Genomic DNA, 18,468 nt, shown 5'->3' on the forward strand with positions numbered 1-18,468 from the left:
ACAAAGATGATCTAATCCATTCTCTTCTTTCAACAATGTAAGAAACGGAGCCCAAAGCACCACAGATAATGCAGACGTTTTCAAGAGATTAAAACTCAGGCACGTCTGCAGAATCTTTGTGCAAACTCTTTCCATGTGCCAGAAACCTAGGACCATAGACAAAAACTGATGTGGGACAAACATATACATACACGTACATATAAAAAAGGTGGTTTTTTTTTAAGTTTATTTATTAATAATCTCTACACCCAGCGTGGGGCTGGAACTCACGACCTCAAGATCAAGAGCCGCACGCTATTCTGAGTGGGTGAGCCAGGCACCCCATGTGCATGCAAAAAAGTGAAACACATTTCTGATGTTTAATATGTGACAATATGATTAAAATTACAAAAGAATAAAAATATGCTAAAGATTGTAACACCTTGCTACATCAGAATTTTGTATCAAATAACCTCAGAATGCAGCATTAAATGGGAATTAGCACACAAAAAATCCACTTAAATACCATCACCTATATATTGTCTCGCAACTGGTCTATTAATTGTGGCAACTGTGTCTTCCTAAAATCTGGCAACATACCTTAATAACTTCATATTTCACCTACCCCTCCACAAGCTTCTTGCCAGTCCGCCAAAATGCCAGGTTTTCTCATATTGCTATACAAATAATTTCCTCTGCCTTCTACTTTGTCTCCATCTACTCCTCTTTCAAGACCAACTACTTATATCTCCTCTTCAGTGAAGCTTTCTGACCCTGCTCCCCACTATTCTCTGAACTTCCATAATACTTTTTCCATTGCTGTAGAGGCTTTAAAAAAATTTTTTTTAATGTTTATTTTTAAAGGAGAGAGAACGAAAAAAAGAAAAGAAAAAAGAGGGAAGGGCAGATGGGGCGGGGGGAAAAAAAATAAAGGAGAGAGAAACCGAGAATGTGCAGGGGAGGGACAGAGAGAGAGGGAGACACAGAATCCAAAGTGGGCTCCAGGTCTGAGCCGTCAGCACAGAGCCCCACGCAGGGCTCAAACTCCCAAGCTGTGAGATCATGACCCGAGCGGAAGTCGGATGCTTAACTGACTGAGCCACCCAGGAGCCCCACTGTAGAGGTTTTTAAAACTTTTCCTAATTAAATGTATGATTCCTCTACTCAACCATAGTCTACTTGATATCAGAGAGCAGGCCTTATTTATATGGTTAGCTATAAGCACTGGCAGTTAGAAATAATGGAGGCTGGCTATTTTTAAAAGTTCCAGTTTAAAAAAATAAGATGTTTACCCCGAGTTGAAAGTGATAGTTTATCATGAAGCATAACCAAGTGATCTGGACCATCTGTTATTCTGCCCCTTTGATACTCTTGTCACATAGTCCACAAGCACGGAAATGATCTGAACTGATGCAAAGAGGCCTGCCCTAGCTCATACCTATAAGCCAATCATAATACATGCAAAAAATTATCTGAAGGGTTTTGAGGACTTCATGAGAAAAGTCCAAAAGTCACTACTTCATTATTTAGTCAAGTCTTGATATATCAAGACCTCACTCACACTCAAGTAATATTCACTTAAAATGACTTTCACACATTAGGATGTTTTTGTTTAGACATCTAACTTGAACAGAAATTCCATTTCTGAAAACAGAGCAATAATGGAAACGCCTAAAAGTTTTACTGCAAACACGCAAAAAACGGCATTACAACACTCAATGCATACTCAGCAATATTTAACCTCTCAGCTCAATATATGGGATATATTCAAAAACAAACTTGATTGTTGCTGACTGCAAGTCAAAAGTGGCTGATGCAAGGCGAATACATGCTGATTGTTCTCGGCCAACACACATGCATCTTTAAGTACATACGCGTTAGTAAAGTCTCAACCTATGGTCCTTGAACTACCAGTGAATCATGAGGAGCTTGCTGGTAGCCTAGTATGCCCGATAAGCAGAAGCAGAAAGCTGGGTAGGGATGGTGAGGGGCGGCGGGAAGAATCAGGTGCAATGGTCCACCAAATGAAGATAAACCATTCAGGTGGTCTGCAGTAAGGAAAAATGAGAGAATCACTAAATCAGCAAATTGATCATCATGCCCAATTAATATGATTATGTTGTTTAACGAAATCAATCTAATGCTTTCTTGCAACAAGAGAAGAATGTGTCTTGGTCAAAAGCCACAAGAGATAACTAATTCATAAACACAATGGCAAAAGTTCCTCACTACAAGAGAGTAACACTCAATAATCATTCCTATTAGAAGACTCACCTGAGTATAGTACCACTAGCAGGTGCTGCCAAAGCTCTGCATTTGCAGTAAGAAAATCAGATTTTAAAATAGGGGCGCCTGAATGGCTCAGTGAGTTGAGCGTCCGACTCTTGATTTCGGATCAGGTCATGATCCCACGGTTGTGGGCTGACAGCATGTTGACTGCTTGAGACACTCACACTCTCTCTCTCTCTCCCTCTCTCTCTCTCTCCCCCTCCCCCCATTGCATTTGCTTGTGCTCTTTCACTCTCTCAAAATAAATAATAAACTAAAACAAAAATGTTTAAACAAAAAAATAGGGGCTCCTGGCTGGCTCAGTTGGAAAAGCATGCAACTCTTGATCTAAGGGTTGTGAGTTCAAGCCCCATGTTGGGTGTACAGATTACTTAAAAAATAAAATCTTAAAAAAAAAAAAAAAGTAAAATCCATCTATTAAAATTTCTCCATAAGAGAGGTGTTACAGGGGCACCCAGGTGGCTCAGTTGGTTGAGCATCTGACTTCGGCTCAGATCATTATCTCGCAGTTCGTGAGTTCCAGCCCCGCATCGGGCTCTGTGCTGACAGCTCGGAGCCTGGAGCCTACTTCAGATTCTGTGTCTCCCTCTCTCTCTGCCCCATCCCCACTCATGCTCTGTCTCTCTCTGTCTTAAAAATAAATAAAACATTAAAAAAAATTTTTTTAAAGAGAGGTGTTACAGACTAGGATCATCAAAAATCAGAATGAAGATTCTTATCATTTCTAATGGCATAAAGATTCTACCCATAGTATATAGCACTAGCAACTGATTTTTTTTTTTAATGTTTATTTTTGAGAGAGAGAGACAGAGTGTGAGCAGGCGAGAGGCAGAGAGAGGGAGACACAGAATCGAAGCAGGCTCTAGGCTCTGAGCTGTCAGCACAGAGCCCGATGTGGAGCTCGAACCCACAAACTGTGAGATCATGATGTGAGCCCAAGTCAGACACTTAACCAACTGAGCCACCCAGGCGCCCCCTAGCAACTGATTCCTAAATAAAATCAGAGATGAAAAAAACCCAGGCCATTTACTATCCATAGCAAGAATCTTTAAAAATGCCATTCCAACATAAAGTCCAAGATAATCTTGACTGGGAAAAAATGTCAACCTTTTATTTGCTAGAAAACTGAAAACAAAATTGGACTAGCCAGGGATATAATATCCCAGGTCTATTTTTAATAAAAACTTGAGTGCTTAAATCTCTTTCCAGAGAGGATTCAGCTTTCCCCACATCTCAGTATTTTCCAACTGTAGCGTCCCCGACCTAAATTTTGTTCTCATACCTACAGCCTTCCTACCCAGAGTTCCCCTGGATTTCTGACACACACCTTCTTGCTGTCTATTTTCCTTTTGGTCTTCCCCCACAGCTATACTCATTCTGGTAAAATCAAGCACCCTCTGCTTTATACCAAGTAAATGCCTCCTATTTTGTAGTATGTCTTTATCCAACTGGCATAAAATTTTATGCATCCTACTCATAAAGCCACAGAGCTACCAGCCCAGAAAATAGGAAAAATTTTTACTTCAACTGTCACACTAAGGAGAAGGGCAGCCTAATCATCAGCCCTCCTCATGCTCAGTTCTACTTCATTTTTAATTATAGACCCAGTCCTAAGAGTAGAAGCATAAGAAAATTCAATCAGCAAACTAATTAGATGATGTGTAGAATATATGGAACATTGAAAATACATAAGATAGAGATATGAATGATATTCTTGGTGAAGAAAGAAACCAGTGTTTTGTAGAGAAATGTGTTTGTTCTGAAGTATATCAACCTCAAAAGGCCTACTGGTATATTCTGGGGCTGGATGCCCAAGAAGTCTACCTTGAGTCTGGATGTGAGTAACACACTACAGGTAGAATTTCTGCAAACACCACACTAGAATGAGAAGTTAACAAAATAAATTATTTTCTGGAATTGTAAGAATGGTCAGGTCCATCTTCTGTGAAATTTTCATGACTCAGTTCTTAGTACTTTCTTCTTCTTTTCACTTACTTATAGCAGTCATTTACTTTTACACCTTCAGTCAACCTCCCCCAAAGACTCCAAAATCCACATTCCTAATCCTGAATAAGAATTCCATATCTAAACATCTGCACCACCCTACATGATGTCCCAACTTAAAAATTCTTGTGTCAACTAAATCTTGGCATACTGAAAGGCAAATTATAGCTTGCCCCGGATAGCTCTTTCTTATTCCCCAAAACCTGCCAAGCCACCTCAATATTCCTGGTCACCCAGATTCACAAACATGGGTTTACAGATCTTCCCTGACTTAGGACGAGGTTACGTTCCAATAAACCTATCGTAAATTGAAATCATCATAAATTGAAAATGCATTTAATACAACTAACCTACAGAACATCATAGTTTAGCCTAGCCTACCTTAAATGTGCTCAGAACACTTACATTAGCCCACAGTTGGGCAAAATCATCTAACACAAAGCCTAATACCACGTAATTTGTCACTATACTGAAGGTGAGAAACAAAATGGTAAGAGTATCCGTTGCTTACCCTCATGATCCTGACCACGTGGCTGACTGGGAGCTGCAGGTTGCTGCCTCTGCCCAGCATCTCGAGAGAGTATCATATCACTTATCATCAGCCATGGAAAAAAAACTAAATTCAAACTCTCAAGTATGGTTTCTACTGAATGTGTATGTATCACGTTGCACCACTGTAAAATTGTAAAATTGAAAAATCCTAAATTGAGCCATCATAAGTCAGGGACTGTCTGTATTTTACTTTCTTTTCTATACCCCTTTATCCAATATAGTCCCGATTCATGCCATTTTTTTCCTAATGGGTTCCTTGCTCTAATCTCTTCCCACTGTAAGCAATCCTGTACAGTGCTTCTCAAACTTCAATATGCAGAGGAACCATTTGAGAATCTAGTTACAATGAAGATTCTGATTTACTAGGTTTGGGGGCGGGCCTGAGATTTTGCACTTCTAACATACTCCCAGGTTATAGCAAAACTGCTGGTAGCGGGACCACCTTTGAGCAGCTCAGATCACTATTTTCTTTTATTCCCTCAGCACTTGCGCAGTTTATCCTATAGTATATTTATCTGTTTACCAGTGTTTTACAGTTGTTTCATGTGTGCATATTTTATTATGCTTTCCTAAAAAAGGATTCTGACATACTCAAGAAATAAGATCATGATTCCTTTTTTGGAACAACAGCAACCAACCCAATGTTGGGCATATTGTGGGTTTTCAATGCCTTTTGATTGTGAAATGCTTCTACGGAAAATGTAACAATCATCTCTTGATTAAGAAGTTGAAGTAGGTTTATGGATTACTTTTGTCAACTTTTTAAAAACCATTTCACTACTAATCAACCTTTTCACCACATAAGACAGAAAATAAACTTCAAATAGTTTCTATTCATAGTTAAGAAAGCAAATGTTAGTTAAGTTAGACTTATGAATTACTGGTTAAAGATTTATTCTTTCTCCATCAGTGAAGGATTAGTTAAATATACATTTAAAACAAAAACCAGAAACCCAGGCAACAAAAGAAAAAATAAATTTGACTTCATTAAAGTTAAAAACTTTTATGCATCAAAGGACACTACCAAGAGAGAGTAAAGATGGGGCACCTGGCTAGCTCAGTTGGTAGAGCATGTGATTCTTGACCTCAGGGTTGTAAGTTCAAGCCCCACCTTGGGTACAGAGATTACTTAAAAATAAAATCTTAAAAACAAAAAAAAAAGTGAAAAGATGGGAGAAAATATCTTCCAATCATGTATCTGATAAGAGTTTATATACAGAATATATAAAGGCCTCCCACAACACAACAACAAAAAACCCCAAAACAACCCAATTAAAAAACAGGGAAAGGACTTAAACAGACATTTCTCCAAAGAAGATAAACAAATGTCCAAGAAGCACTTTAATTAAAAGATGCTCAACATCACTAGTCATTAGGGAAATGCAAACCAAAACCACAGTGAGATACCCACTACAAGGGCTATTAATTTTAAAAGTGGGAAATAACAAGTGTTGAAGATATGGAGAAACTGAAACCCTTGTATGTTGCTGGTAGGAATGAAAAATGATGCAGCCACTGTGGTAAAGTTTGGCAGTTCCTCAAAAAAGTAAACCATTTAACCTAGCAACTCCACACCTAGGTATATTATATCCAAAAGAACCAAAAACAGGGACTCAAACAGCTCTTTGTACACCAAAGTTCATAGCCACGTTATTCACAATAGCCAAAAAGTGGACACAGCCCAAATGTCTGTGTAGAAGAATGGATAAACAAAATGTGGTACATACATACAATGGAGTATTATTGAGCCATAAAAAGGATGAGGTACTGATACTTGCTACCACAGGATTAACCTGAAGACATTATGCAAAGTGAAATATATCAGAAAGAAAAGGACAAATACTGTATGATTCTACTTATGTGAAATATCTAGACTTGGTAAATTCACAGAGAAAAAACTTAGATTTAGAAGTTAACAGGTTGGGAGAGGGGAGAAGAAATACTCCTTAATGATCTAGAGTTTCTGTTTGAAGAGATGAAAAATATTAGAAATACATAGTTTCTAAAACTATGGGGGGATGGTTACACATGGGGATGGTGAATGTAATTAATGCCACTAAATTGTACACTTAAAAATGGTTAAAATGGCAAATTTTATATGTATTTTGTCACAAATTTAAAAATGAAACTAGAAAAAAAGAGAAACTAGCATTTTTTATCACAGCACTGAGTTCAAGTTCTGCCTGCCATTTATAAACAATGCAATGTTAAGCAACTTAATTTCTCTCAGGTTCAATCCATCCATAAAATAGAAATATTATCCACCTTCCAGAGTTATTGAAGACTAAATGAGAAAACCAAATCACTGAGCACAACATCTGTTACATAATAAATACTGGATAAATGGTAGTTATTATTCAAAAACCACTGTTACTCAAGTAGGTGTCTGTAAGGCAGCTATAAATGGATACCCAAAAGAATTCCATGATATTCTCAAGACATTATGAAATAAAGAAATGAATGGCCAGCAGTCAGTTATCCTGCTGTAAACCTGGAAACTTGTGACCACAGAGGGTTAGTCCCCTTGGGATATCACTGACTATGCAAAACAAAAGATACACCCAGAAAGTGAGAACCCACTTTCTACATCAAGTTCATTAAAGAGGTGAACAAAATAATAGTTGGCTGTCTTCAACTAATTTCACTTTACTGTTTTTTCCCCGCATACTTATTTTTAAAAATCATGAGATTTCATTCCTTAGCCAATGCCATGGACTACATAAAGCCTTGTCTAGAGGTCCTGAGTTCCAACCCCAGCATCACAATGTCACATCATACTAAGGCAGACAACTATACAGAACATGCTGTCTAAAAAATGTTCTAGGAACATGGAAGCCTGAAGTGAATTGCTAAATAATCTTGTATAATGTATATACTATACTTGTCTTGATGAAAATTAGGCTTTTAAAAAATGGTCAAACTAGCTGAAACTCAGAAACTGAATTCTAGGCAAGATATGCCAGAGGAAGATACTACAAATGATTCCAAAATAACATATAACACAAATCTTATAATGTGGATTAAGCAATTTCCATATTCTACAGTCTTTTGCAAAAATTTCTCAAATTCCTTCAAAGTACATCCCTTAGTAAGCAAGTTTTTTTCCTATATGCAATTACTTGTATGCACAAGTGACTTAGATCCAGAGGGAAAGAGAAAGTACAGTATCTCAAATGGCCAAAAAGGTTTTTAAAACAGTCATTTTTTACTAAGGTTACCTGATATTCAAGAGTCAAACCAATCTAGGGGCACTTATGTGGCTCAGTCGGTTGAACGTCTGACTCTTAATTTCAGCTCAGGTTATGATCTCAAGGTTGTGAGATCGAGTGCTCAGTGTGGAGTCCACTTAGGATTCTCTCTCCCTCCCTCTACCCTCCCCAATTCACACACTCTTTAAAAAAAAAAAAAAAAAAAAAAGGTCAAACCAATCTAAAATGGTGAGACTTGAAAACAATGTGAATGTAAAACTGTCATGAAAAGCATCAGAAGACTATTTTACTTCATGTTGATAAAAGAATTTTTCATAACACAAATGTCCAGGTGAAAACTACAAACCATCAATTTATGTCTGAAAAGCAAAGGATCTGTGCCAACACCCTTAGGAAAAATACTCTTTCCCTTCTCAACAAAAACCTACTATAATAAGTAAAAACTATTTAATGTGTTAACCTAAAACACTCACCTGAGCTAATTCCTTTAAACCGCAATTAACTCTTAACTATTGTGACAATAATGAAGAACAAAGTCTTCTATAATTAAATTCCAAAACCAATCCTTTTATCCCACGCAGCCCCTTCCTCTACTTCTTCCACTGGTTACATGAGGCCCATACTTTCTCTTCAGAAGAAAAAGAGGTTTTGTGGTTGGTGTTCCTTTTTTCTAAATTTTACTTTAGAAAGTTATAGCGCAGCTTAAGGTCCAGAGATCTCAGTTCTCAAAGAAACTAATACTATGGTTATCTAACTAGACACTACTGGTAATAAATTACCAAAAGCTAAGACTTCATGCTTTTAAAGGCCCGTGCTAATAATGCCTGGCTGGTCCTAAGTCACATTACCAAAAGATTTTCAATAAATTGGTTCAAATTCATTACCAAGAAGAGAAAAATGTTTATTAAAATTTTTAAATGAGTGTAAAACAAATTAGATTTAACTGAAACTAAACACTACCAGGGTGGCCTGGCTGGCACAGTCAGTACAGCATGTGACTCTTGATCTCGGGGTTGTGAATTCAAGCCCCACATGGGGTGCAGAGATTACTTAAAAAAAATAAAATAAAATAATTTTTTTTAAGTTTATTTATTTTGAGAGAGAGAAAGTGCAAGAGGGTAGGGGCAGAAAGGGAGCGGGGAGAAAGAATTCCAAGCAGGCTCCACGCTGCCGGAGCAGGGCCCAATGCAGGGCTTGATCCCACAAACGGAGATCATGACCCTAGATGAAACCATGAGTCAGACGCCTAACCAGCTGAGCCACTGAGGCATCCCAAATTTAAAATCTTAAAACAAACAAACAAAAACCCACTATTTATAGCACATACTAGTGTATTTTGGTACCACTAATGATCACTTCAATTGCAGGAAGAATCATTTTGACCCCCAATTTGACCTTAACCCAGGGCTGCTTTAAATCATGCGCTTCGTCCTCACTGGGGATCTCACTGTTAATGTGCCACCAAAACACAACGCTACGATTTGAAATGCACTATTAAGTAGTGTTTTCATGGACAATTTATTTTCACCACACACTTCAATGAACCCTCAAACTATTCGTCCAGGATTTAATCATACAAGAAACCCACAGATTTTAATCAAGTGGCATGGCAAAATATCATGTAATTCAGGAACTTTATCAGCTAAATGTTAGTGTACACAGTTTACAGATGGAGCTCCGGGGACAGGGCGAGCAATTGGTCCAAAAAGCTAGTAAAAGAAAAAGTTGTAAACCCTCTCATTCCCCCCCCCCCCAAACGATTTAGTTTAGGAACTTATAAATACGTCTTACATTCTGAGACATCGAACAGAAGGTTGGAACGGAACCAGCACTGTCATCTTTGCTATTCCTAGCTGTTTCTTCTTTAACTACAACATTCTGCCCTCTACACAGGCTATAGAGCGGACTCAGCCAAAGGTCATTTAAGCAAAGGTAGAATTAATTGTATTGTTACACTGTTATACTACAATGAAGATTGAATTAAAAAGCTCTCCTCCGCCAGCTGCTATTTACAATAAATTAGAAGTGCGTTCCGTGTTCGAAAACTTTTAAAGCACTGGGCTAAGTCGGACTCCTGCATTTGTACTTTTACTCTACATATTTTCCTTTACGTAAGGCGGATAGGAATTCAACTAGCCCACCCCGACAGCAAACTGGCCCAACACCCGCAAGCCGTAGCAAGAAGCCACGTTTTCCTCGGGCGGACGGTTTCCCCACCCCTCCTTAAAATAATGCGTGTGGCCACTCGAGACTTCCCCAGCCAAGCTCCAGAAACTTGCAGGTTTAAATGGCCAAATTGGAACCAACCAGGGCAGCTGTCATCTGAAACTCAGGAAAGCTGAGACCAGCCAACTCTGCCGAACGAGGAAGGGTGCGGAGAGATGTGGCGGGGCCCGTCGGAGGGAATGCATTAAGCTCCCCTCCCCAACCCCCCATCAATTCGCTTTTCTGCAACCCCAGCGCCGCCATCCTGTTCCTGAATAATTAAACGGGCTGGAGAAGGGGTGAGGTGGCCAAGAAAGGCAGTTTCTGGTCCGAGTTTCCCGAGCCGAGGCGGTGGGGTCGAGAGGCCGAGGGCTGCATCCCCGGCGGGCGAAGGACTTTCCTCAGGGGCCGGCAGGGCAAGGGGCGACCCCGCGGCCGGCGGGGCGGCCGGAAGCGGAGCGCGGGGAGTGACGTGGAGGAGGGGATGACAAAGGGGCTCAGGGGCCCCGGCCGCACGGCCCGCGGGCCCGCAGGGGCCGGGACAGGTGGCCGGGCCTGGCCGGGAACAATGGGGGGCCGAGGCTGCCCCCTGGCGCTCACCTACCTCCGGTGCCCTCCGAGTTCTCGTTGAGGCTGCCCGAGGAGTCGTGCTGGGCGCCCACACACCCGCCCATGGGGGCCCCCGGCGCCTCGTCCGCCACCTCCGGGCGCTCGTCCGGCCCGCCGCCGCCGCCGCCTCAGCCTCCTCAAGAGCCGCCGCCGCCGCCGCCACCGAGCCCCGGACAGGCGCGCCGCTCCGCTCGCCCGCCGCGGCCCAGCCTCCGCCCCCCTCGCCGCTCCACCCACCGCCTTGGCTCGGCCCCTTCCTCCGCGCCCACTTCTACCTCAGCCCCCGGGCCGCCCGCCCGGCAGGCCTGGCCCGCGTGCCGCCCTCGCCTCCGGCTCGGCCCCGCCAGGCCAGGGCCGGCCCATCCCGGGAGGGCCGCAGCGCCCGCCTCGCCCGCTCACTGCCCCGCACGCCCGCGTCCAGGCGAGCCCCGCGCCGGCGCCGCCAGTCCGCCAGGCCCCATCGGCCCCCGCCCCGCGGCGCCGCCCTCCGCACCCGCGGCCTGGGCTCAACCGGGCCCGCCCGGAACGGCCGGCGGGGGCGGGGCCGCGGGAGGCCGCGCGCTGATTGGCTGCGGGAGGGGCCGCGAGCCGAGGGCTGGGGCGGTGGGGAGGAGAGGGGAAGAGAGGGGAGGGGAGCTCCGAGCTGGAGGAGCGGAGGCGAACTGCGGATCCGTCCGGGGAAGAGGCCGGGAAAGGAGGCGTGGAGGAAGGATGGGGAAAGAAGAGAAGAAAAGGAGAGAGAAGGGAGAGGCAGCAGGAAAGGAGGAACAAAAGTGAGAAAGGAGATGTAGAGAGGGGCGAAATCGAGTTTCTGGCTGCTCCTCGGGCGTCAGCTTTCTCTTTCTCTGGGAAGCGAGTCAGAGGGGGCACAGAGAAGTAATAGAAGCCTCGTAGGCGGAAACGGGGCTGGTTCCCAAATAACTGGCGAAGGTGGGTGGGGGGTTCTTGGCCGAAGGCTGAGGTTCCAGCACCTTTGGGATTTGTGTAGAATTCAGTGGATTGGTACGCCGAGTCTGGGCTTCCCCTTGCCTTCACCGCTCCCACGAGACACCCCCCCCCCAAATCACTGTGCCCCATTATTAGACGTAGAAGCGGTCATTGTGGTTGCAAGCTGGACTCAGATTACAGAGGCGAGGCATTCCGTGTAGGAGAGATAAGCGCTGACCGTAGTTCTGAGGGCGTGGGTTCATTTCATCTCCACGGGATTGATTATTCAGACACAATGCTACTCCTTTTAGGTATTTACATCGCCTTTAGAACAAAGTGAAGTATTAAAAAAAATTAAATACCCAGCTTTTTCGAAACCAGAATTTGGTACATGGACCACGCCCAACATTCTTGGCGGTCGCTATCCTAATCTAAGCCAAATTGTTAATGATCCCTTCAGAATTGTGTTTTGCTATGATGCCTTAAAATTTTTTATCATCCTGCTTGGGCCTTTTTAAAGCTTATTTCTGCCCAAGCTGTTTTAACTATCTGCTCCATTTTTATATCAGACTTTCTTTTTTTAACATCTTGGGTCGGCTTTTGCTTAGCATTAAAAAAAAAAAATTGTTTTTTTAAGTGAAATACCTAAGAAAAAGACACTCTGCAGTTTGGAATTTGCATTTAAATATATTTTCATACACTGCTGGTGGGAGTGTAAATTGGTTTAATCTTTTTGCAAATTAATTTGGAAACGAGGATCAAGAACCTTAAAAATGTTCGTACCCTTTGACTTGGGATTATCCCACACATGGGTATCTAGCTCACAGAAATAGTCCAAAATGCAAAGACAGATTTCTGTCCTTGTATTCATTTGATAATCAGATAAAAATGAGGGCTTGACAAACAAAACCCTATACTTACATAAAAGCACAGAAATGTGAGAAATAGAAATCTGTTATATTAAATTTATACTGACAAATCAGTATTGTTCTGGGTAGTCATGAAAATTCAGAAGAGCTTATATACAATCATGTTTTTATGAGTTTTCAGAGGTTGCTCTGACATTCAGGTACTGTGTCACAAAGCCTTCTATCTGATCATTACCAGCTGAGTATTCACATTGGTAGACAGACATCACTTCATCACTTCCCTGAAGGAGAGAAGCTGCATGATGAATATCTTCAAAAGGATTGCTTTATCCTGAATTTTGCTTTAGAAATGGCAGAAACCAAGACTTCCACAATGTCTATTAAATGGATAATAGGCACCCAAATGATGAGTGTTTCTGATGAGCACTGAGGAGTTTTCCTAGGAAGAGAGAGCCATGCCATTGAGAGATTTTCAGTTGTGGGTGTTCCCCTCCTTGCCTTTATCTTAAAGCAGAATCATGAGTTTCAAGGAGACAGAGTACTGTGGCAGTTAGGGGCCACAGCTTTGCTATCAACTTCCTAGGTTGGAATCTGGCTTCCATTCTGTACTAGCTCTATGACCTTAAATTTCTACATAGCTCAATTTCCCCACCTGTAAAACTGGGCCAATAATGCTCTAAACTCTGTGGGGGCTCTTTATTAACTGTCCTCTACTTCATGTCTAGCATCACCTATTTAAACTTACTGCATGGCTCAATCCACTTAAGACCTTCTTTAGAAACAGTGCCTTCTTTGTGTGTCTATGTGTATGTGTGTGTGTGTGTGCTTCTCTTTTTATATAACATTTTATTCAGCTCTGTTTCATATACCCTATATTTCACCAGTTTAAGGTGTACAATTCAAATGGATACAGCCACTATGGACAACAGTATGGAGGCTCCTCAAAAAATTAAAAATAGAACTACCATCAGATCCAACAATTCCACTTCTGGGTATTTACCCAAAGAAAATACACTAGCTCAAAAAGATGTACGCACCCCCATGTTTACTGCAGCATTATTTATAATAGCCAAGACATGGAAACAACTCAAGTGTCCATCAGTAGATAAATGGATAAAGAAAATGTGACACACACACACACACACACACACACACACACAGTGGAATTATCCAGCCATAAAAAAAAAAAAAGAAATCTTGGGGTACCTGAGTGGCTCAGTTGGTTGAGTGTCTGGCTTCGGCTCAGGTCATGATCTCACAGTTGATGGGTTTGGCCCCACATCGGGCTCTCTGCTGTCAGTGCAGAACTCTCTTCGGATCCTGTCTCCCTTTCTCTCTGCCCCTCCCAGACTCCTGCACGCAGGCACTCTTTCTCTCTCTCTCTCAAAAATAAACTTAAAAAAAAAATCTTTAAAAAAAGGGGCGCCTGGGTGGCTCAGTTGGTTAAGCATCCGACTTCGGCTCAGGTCATGATCTTGTGGTTGGTGAGTTCGAGCCCCATGTCAGGCTCTGTGCTGATACCTTGGAGCCTGGAACCTGCTTCAGATACTGTGTCTCCCTCTCTCTCCGCCCCTGCTTGCACTTGTCTTTCTGTCTCTAAAAAACAAATAAACGTTAAAAAAAATTTTTTTTGTTTCTGTGTCTCCCTTGCTCTCTGCCCCTCCCCCCCTCAAAAATAAACATTAAAAATTTTGTTTAATCTTTAACAAAAAAAGAATGAAATCTTGCCATTTGTGACAACATGGATGGCCCCTGAGGGCATTATGCTAAGTGAAATGAGTCAGAGAAAGAGAAATACCTATGATCTCACTTATATGTGGAATTTAAAACAACAATGAAAACAAAGCCAGTCCAAGCTCATCAATGCAGAGACAGATTGGTTATTGCCAGAGGTGGGGGGGGGGGGCGCGAGTGGTGGCAGAAGAATGAGTGAAAGGGTAAAAATGCACAAACTTCTAGTTATGAAATAAATAAGTCACAGAGATATAATTTACGGCATGGTGACTATAGTTAATACTGTATTGCATGTTGCTAAGGGATTAAATCTTGAAAGTTCTCATCACAAGAAAAAAATTTTATAACCATGGATAGTGATGGATGTTAATTAGACTTCTTGTAGTGATCATTTTGCAATATATACAAATATTGACTCATGTTGTACACGTGAAACTAATGTCATATGACAATTACACTTTTTTTTTGGAAAGACAGCACGTGCATGTGAGGGCACAGAAGTTGGGGAGGGGCAGATAGCAAGGGAGAAAGAATCTTAAGCAGACTCCGTACTGGGCTTGGAGCCTTACTGAGGGTTCCATCTCACAACTGCAAGACCATGACCTGAGCCAAAATCAAGTTGGACACTTAACTGATTGAGACACTCAGGTACCCCTGACAATTATACCTTGATTAAAAATGATAATAAAAATAAAGTATACAATTCACGGGTTTTTAGTATATTTACAATCAATTTTAGAACATTTTCATCATCTCAAAAAGAAACTCCATACCTATTAGCAGTCACTCCCCATTTCCTCCCGACTCACAGCCCCAGCTCAGGCAACACTAATCAATTTTTTGTCTCTATAGACTTGCCTATTCTGGACATTTCATATAAATGGAATCATATGTGGTCTTTTGTGGCTGGTTTCTCTCATGTAGCATAATGTTTTCAAGGTTGATCCATGTTGTATGATGTGTCAGTACTTCATTCCTGTTTATAGCTGATGAATTTTTCATTGTGTGGCTATACCACATTTTGTTTATTCATCAGTTGATGAGCATTTGGGTTTCCATTTTTGGGGTATTATGCATAAAGCTGTTATGAACGTTCATGTATGAGTTTCTGAATGGACGTGAGTTTTCAGTTGTTTTGGGTATATAGCTAGGAGTGGAATTGCTTGGGCCTATGATAACTCTACATTTAACTTTCTGAGGAATTGGCAAAGTATTTTCCAAAATGTCTGCACCATTTTGTATCCCCACCAGCAGTTTATTTTTATTTTTTTAAGTGTTTATCTATTTATTTTGAGAGCAAGTGGGGCAGGGGCAGAGAGAGGGGGAGAGAGAATCCCCAAGCAGTGGGACTCTGACAGTGTGGAGCCTGACTTGGGGCTGGATCTCATGAACTGTAAGATCATGGCCTGAGCCGAAATCAAATTTGGACGCTTAACTGAGTCACCCAGGTGTCTGCCTCCCCCCACCAGCAATTTATAAGGAAATGTGAAATGGTACAGCTGTTTTGCATATATAGGGTATCTCACCGTGACTCAATAAGATCTCAATGTATCTCAAGTGCCTTGCACTTCCCTGATGACTAAAAATGTTGAATGTCTTTATGTGCTTATAGACCATTTGTATATCAATTTTTGGAAAAATATTTACTCAGATCCTTTGCACATTTAAAAAAAAATTTTTTTTAACGTTTATTTATTTTTGAGACAGAGAGAGACAGAGCATGAAGGGGGGAGGGGCAGAGAGAGAAGGAGACACAGAATCGGAAGCAGGCTCCAGGCTCTGAGCCATCAGCCCAGAGCCCGACGCGGGGCTCGAACTCACGGACCGCGAGATCGTGACCTGAGCTGAAGTCAGACGCCCAACCGACTGTGCCACCCAGGCGCCCCCCCTTTGCACATTTTTAAGTAGTATTATTTGTCTTTTCATATTGAATTGTAACTGTTCTTTCTATACACTAACCACAAATCCCTTAGCAGATATATGATTTGCAAGTATTTTCTCCCATAGTTCCATAATTTTCTTGATAGTCTCCTTTGTTTTTTTAAAATTTTTTAAAGCTTATTTTTTATTTATCCTGAGAAAGAGAGAGAGAGAAGGCGCACACTCACAAGCGGGGAGGGGCCGAGAGAGAGAAGGAGAGAAAGAATCCCAAGCAGGCTCCATGCTGTCAGCACAGAGCCTGATAAGGGGCTTGATCCCACGACCATGAGATTATGATCTGAGCAGAAATCAAGAGTCAGGTGCTTAACCAACTGAGCCATCCAGGTGTCCCATGATAGTGTCCTTTGAAGCATGAAAGTTTTCAATTTTCATGAAGTTCATTTTTCCAATTTTTTATTTGATTACTTGTGCTTTGGGGCTCATATCTAAAAAACCACTGTCTAATCCAAAGTCATGAAAACCAACCTTATTTTCCTCTAAGAGTTTTAATTTTTTAGTATGATGAGAGGTAGGGGTCCAACTTTATTCTTTTACACATGGATTTCCAGTGTTCCATAATTTGTTGAAAAGACTATGCTGGAGCACCCGGGTGGCTTAGTCAATTGAGTGTCCGACTCTTGATTTCTGCTCAGGTCAGGATCTCACAGTTTGTGAGTTCAAGCCCCGAGTTGGGCTCTGCACTGACAGTGAAGAGCCTGGTTGAGATTCTCTCCCTCCCTCTCTCTTTTCCTTTTTCTCTGCCCCTCTCCCTTTGTCATACGTGCTGTCTCTCAAAATGAGTAAATAAACTTAAAAAAGAAGAAAACTTTAAAAAAAGAAGAAAAGACTATTCTTTTCCCCATTGGATTGTCTTGGCATTCCTGTTGAAAATCAGTTAACCATAAATGTTTTAGTTTATTTCTAGACTCAAGTCTATTGGTCTTTTTTTTTTTTTTTTTTTTTGAAAGGTCAGGTTTGTTTGTTGGTTGTTTTTTTGTTTGTTTAAGTAAGCTCTATGCCCAATGTGGGGCTTGAACTCATGACCCTGAGATCATGAGTTTCATGTGCTATTGACTGAGCCAGCCAGGTGCCCCTATTCCATTGGTCTTTATGTCTATTTTTATGCCAGTACCACACTGTCTTGATTACTGTAGTTTCATAGTTAAGTATTGAAGTTAGGAAGTATGAGCCCCCCAAATTTGTTCTCCTTTCAATATTGTTTTGGCTATTCTGGGTCCCTTATATATCCACATGAATTTTACCAGCTTGTCCATTTCTGGGGGAAAAAAAGAATTTTGATGGGAAATGTGTTGAATCTATAGATCAATCAGGTGAATATTGCCATCTTAACAATATTAAGCTTTCCAATTTAAGAACATGGATATCTTTCCACTTGTTTATGTATGCCTCAAGTTCCTTTCAATGATATTTTGTAGTTTTCAGTGTGTAAGACTTGCACTTTTTAAAAATTTATTCCTGGGGAGCCTGGGTGGCTCAGTCGGTTGACCATCCGACTTCAACTCAGATCATGATCTCACGTTGTGGGTTTGAGCCCCGTGTCAGGCTCTGTGATGACAGATCAGAGCCTGGAGCCTGGTTTGGATTCTGTCTCTCTCTCCCTCTGCCCCTCCCCCAATCATGCTCGCTCTCTCAAAAAATAAATGAAACATTAAAAAAATTTTTTTTAAATTTATTCCTAAGGATTTTATTCTTTTTCATCCTATTGTATATTGCATGTTTTGCTGTTTACAAGTAGAGTTATTGTCTTAATTTCCCTTTCAAGTTGTTCATTACAAGTGTATAGAAATACAATTGATTTTTGTATATTGGTCAAGTCTCCTGCATCCTTGCTGAGCTCATTTATTCGTTCATTTAATAGTCTTCCCTTCATGAATTTTGGGGCTTTGTTGTTAGGTATTATGTGTTTACAATTGTTACACTTGCAGTGCCTTCTTAGTTAACTTTCTTTAAATTTTTTTTTTTTTTATTTGAGAGAGACAGAGTAAGCAGGGGAGAGGGGCAGAGGGAGAGAGAGAGAATCTTAAGCAGGCTCAACACTCGTTGTGGAGCCTGATGTGGGGCTTGATCTCATGATCATGAGATCATGACCTGAGCTGAAATCAAGAGTCAGATGCTTTAACTGACTAAGCCACCCAGGCACCCCTTCTAAG

The 18,468-nt window shown here is 41.4% G+C and overlaps 1 protein-coding gene across 1 annotated transcript in view; it reads right to left on the bottom strand.

Annotated features, from left to right (window-relative positions):
• UBTD2 (ubiquitin domain containing 2) overlaps nucleotides 1-11,364 on the bottom strand; it is a 63,049-nt gene extending 51,685 nt beyond the window's left edge. Inside the window, exon 1 of the mRNA XM_019450318.2 lies at nucleotides 10,843-11,364. Within this exon, the coding sequence (XP_019305863.1) occupies nucleotides 10,843-10,912 (70 nt within the window). The 5' untranslated portion in view covers nucleotides 10,913-11,364. The remainder of the gene's footprint in view (nucleotides 1-10,842) is intronic.
• Between the last annotated feature and the right edge of the window lie 7,104 nt (nucleotides 11,365-18,468).

This window comes from Panthera pardus, unplaced genomic scaffold (genome assembly GCF_024362965.1).
Source record: "Panthera pardus isolate Hobbes unplaced genomic scaffold, ASM2436296v1 HiC_scaffold_2, whole genome shotgun sequence".
Lineage (NCBI taxonomy): Eukaryota > Metazoa > Chordata > Mammalia > Carnivora > Felidae > Panthera > Panthera pardus.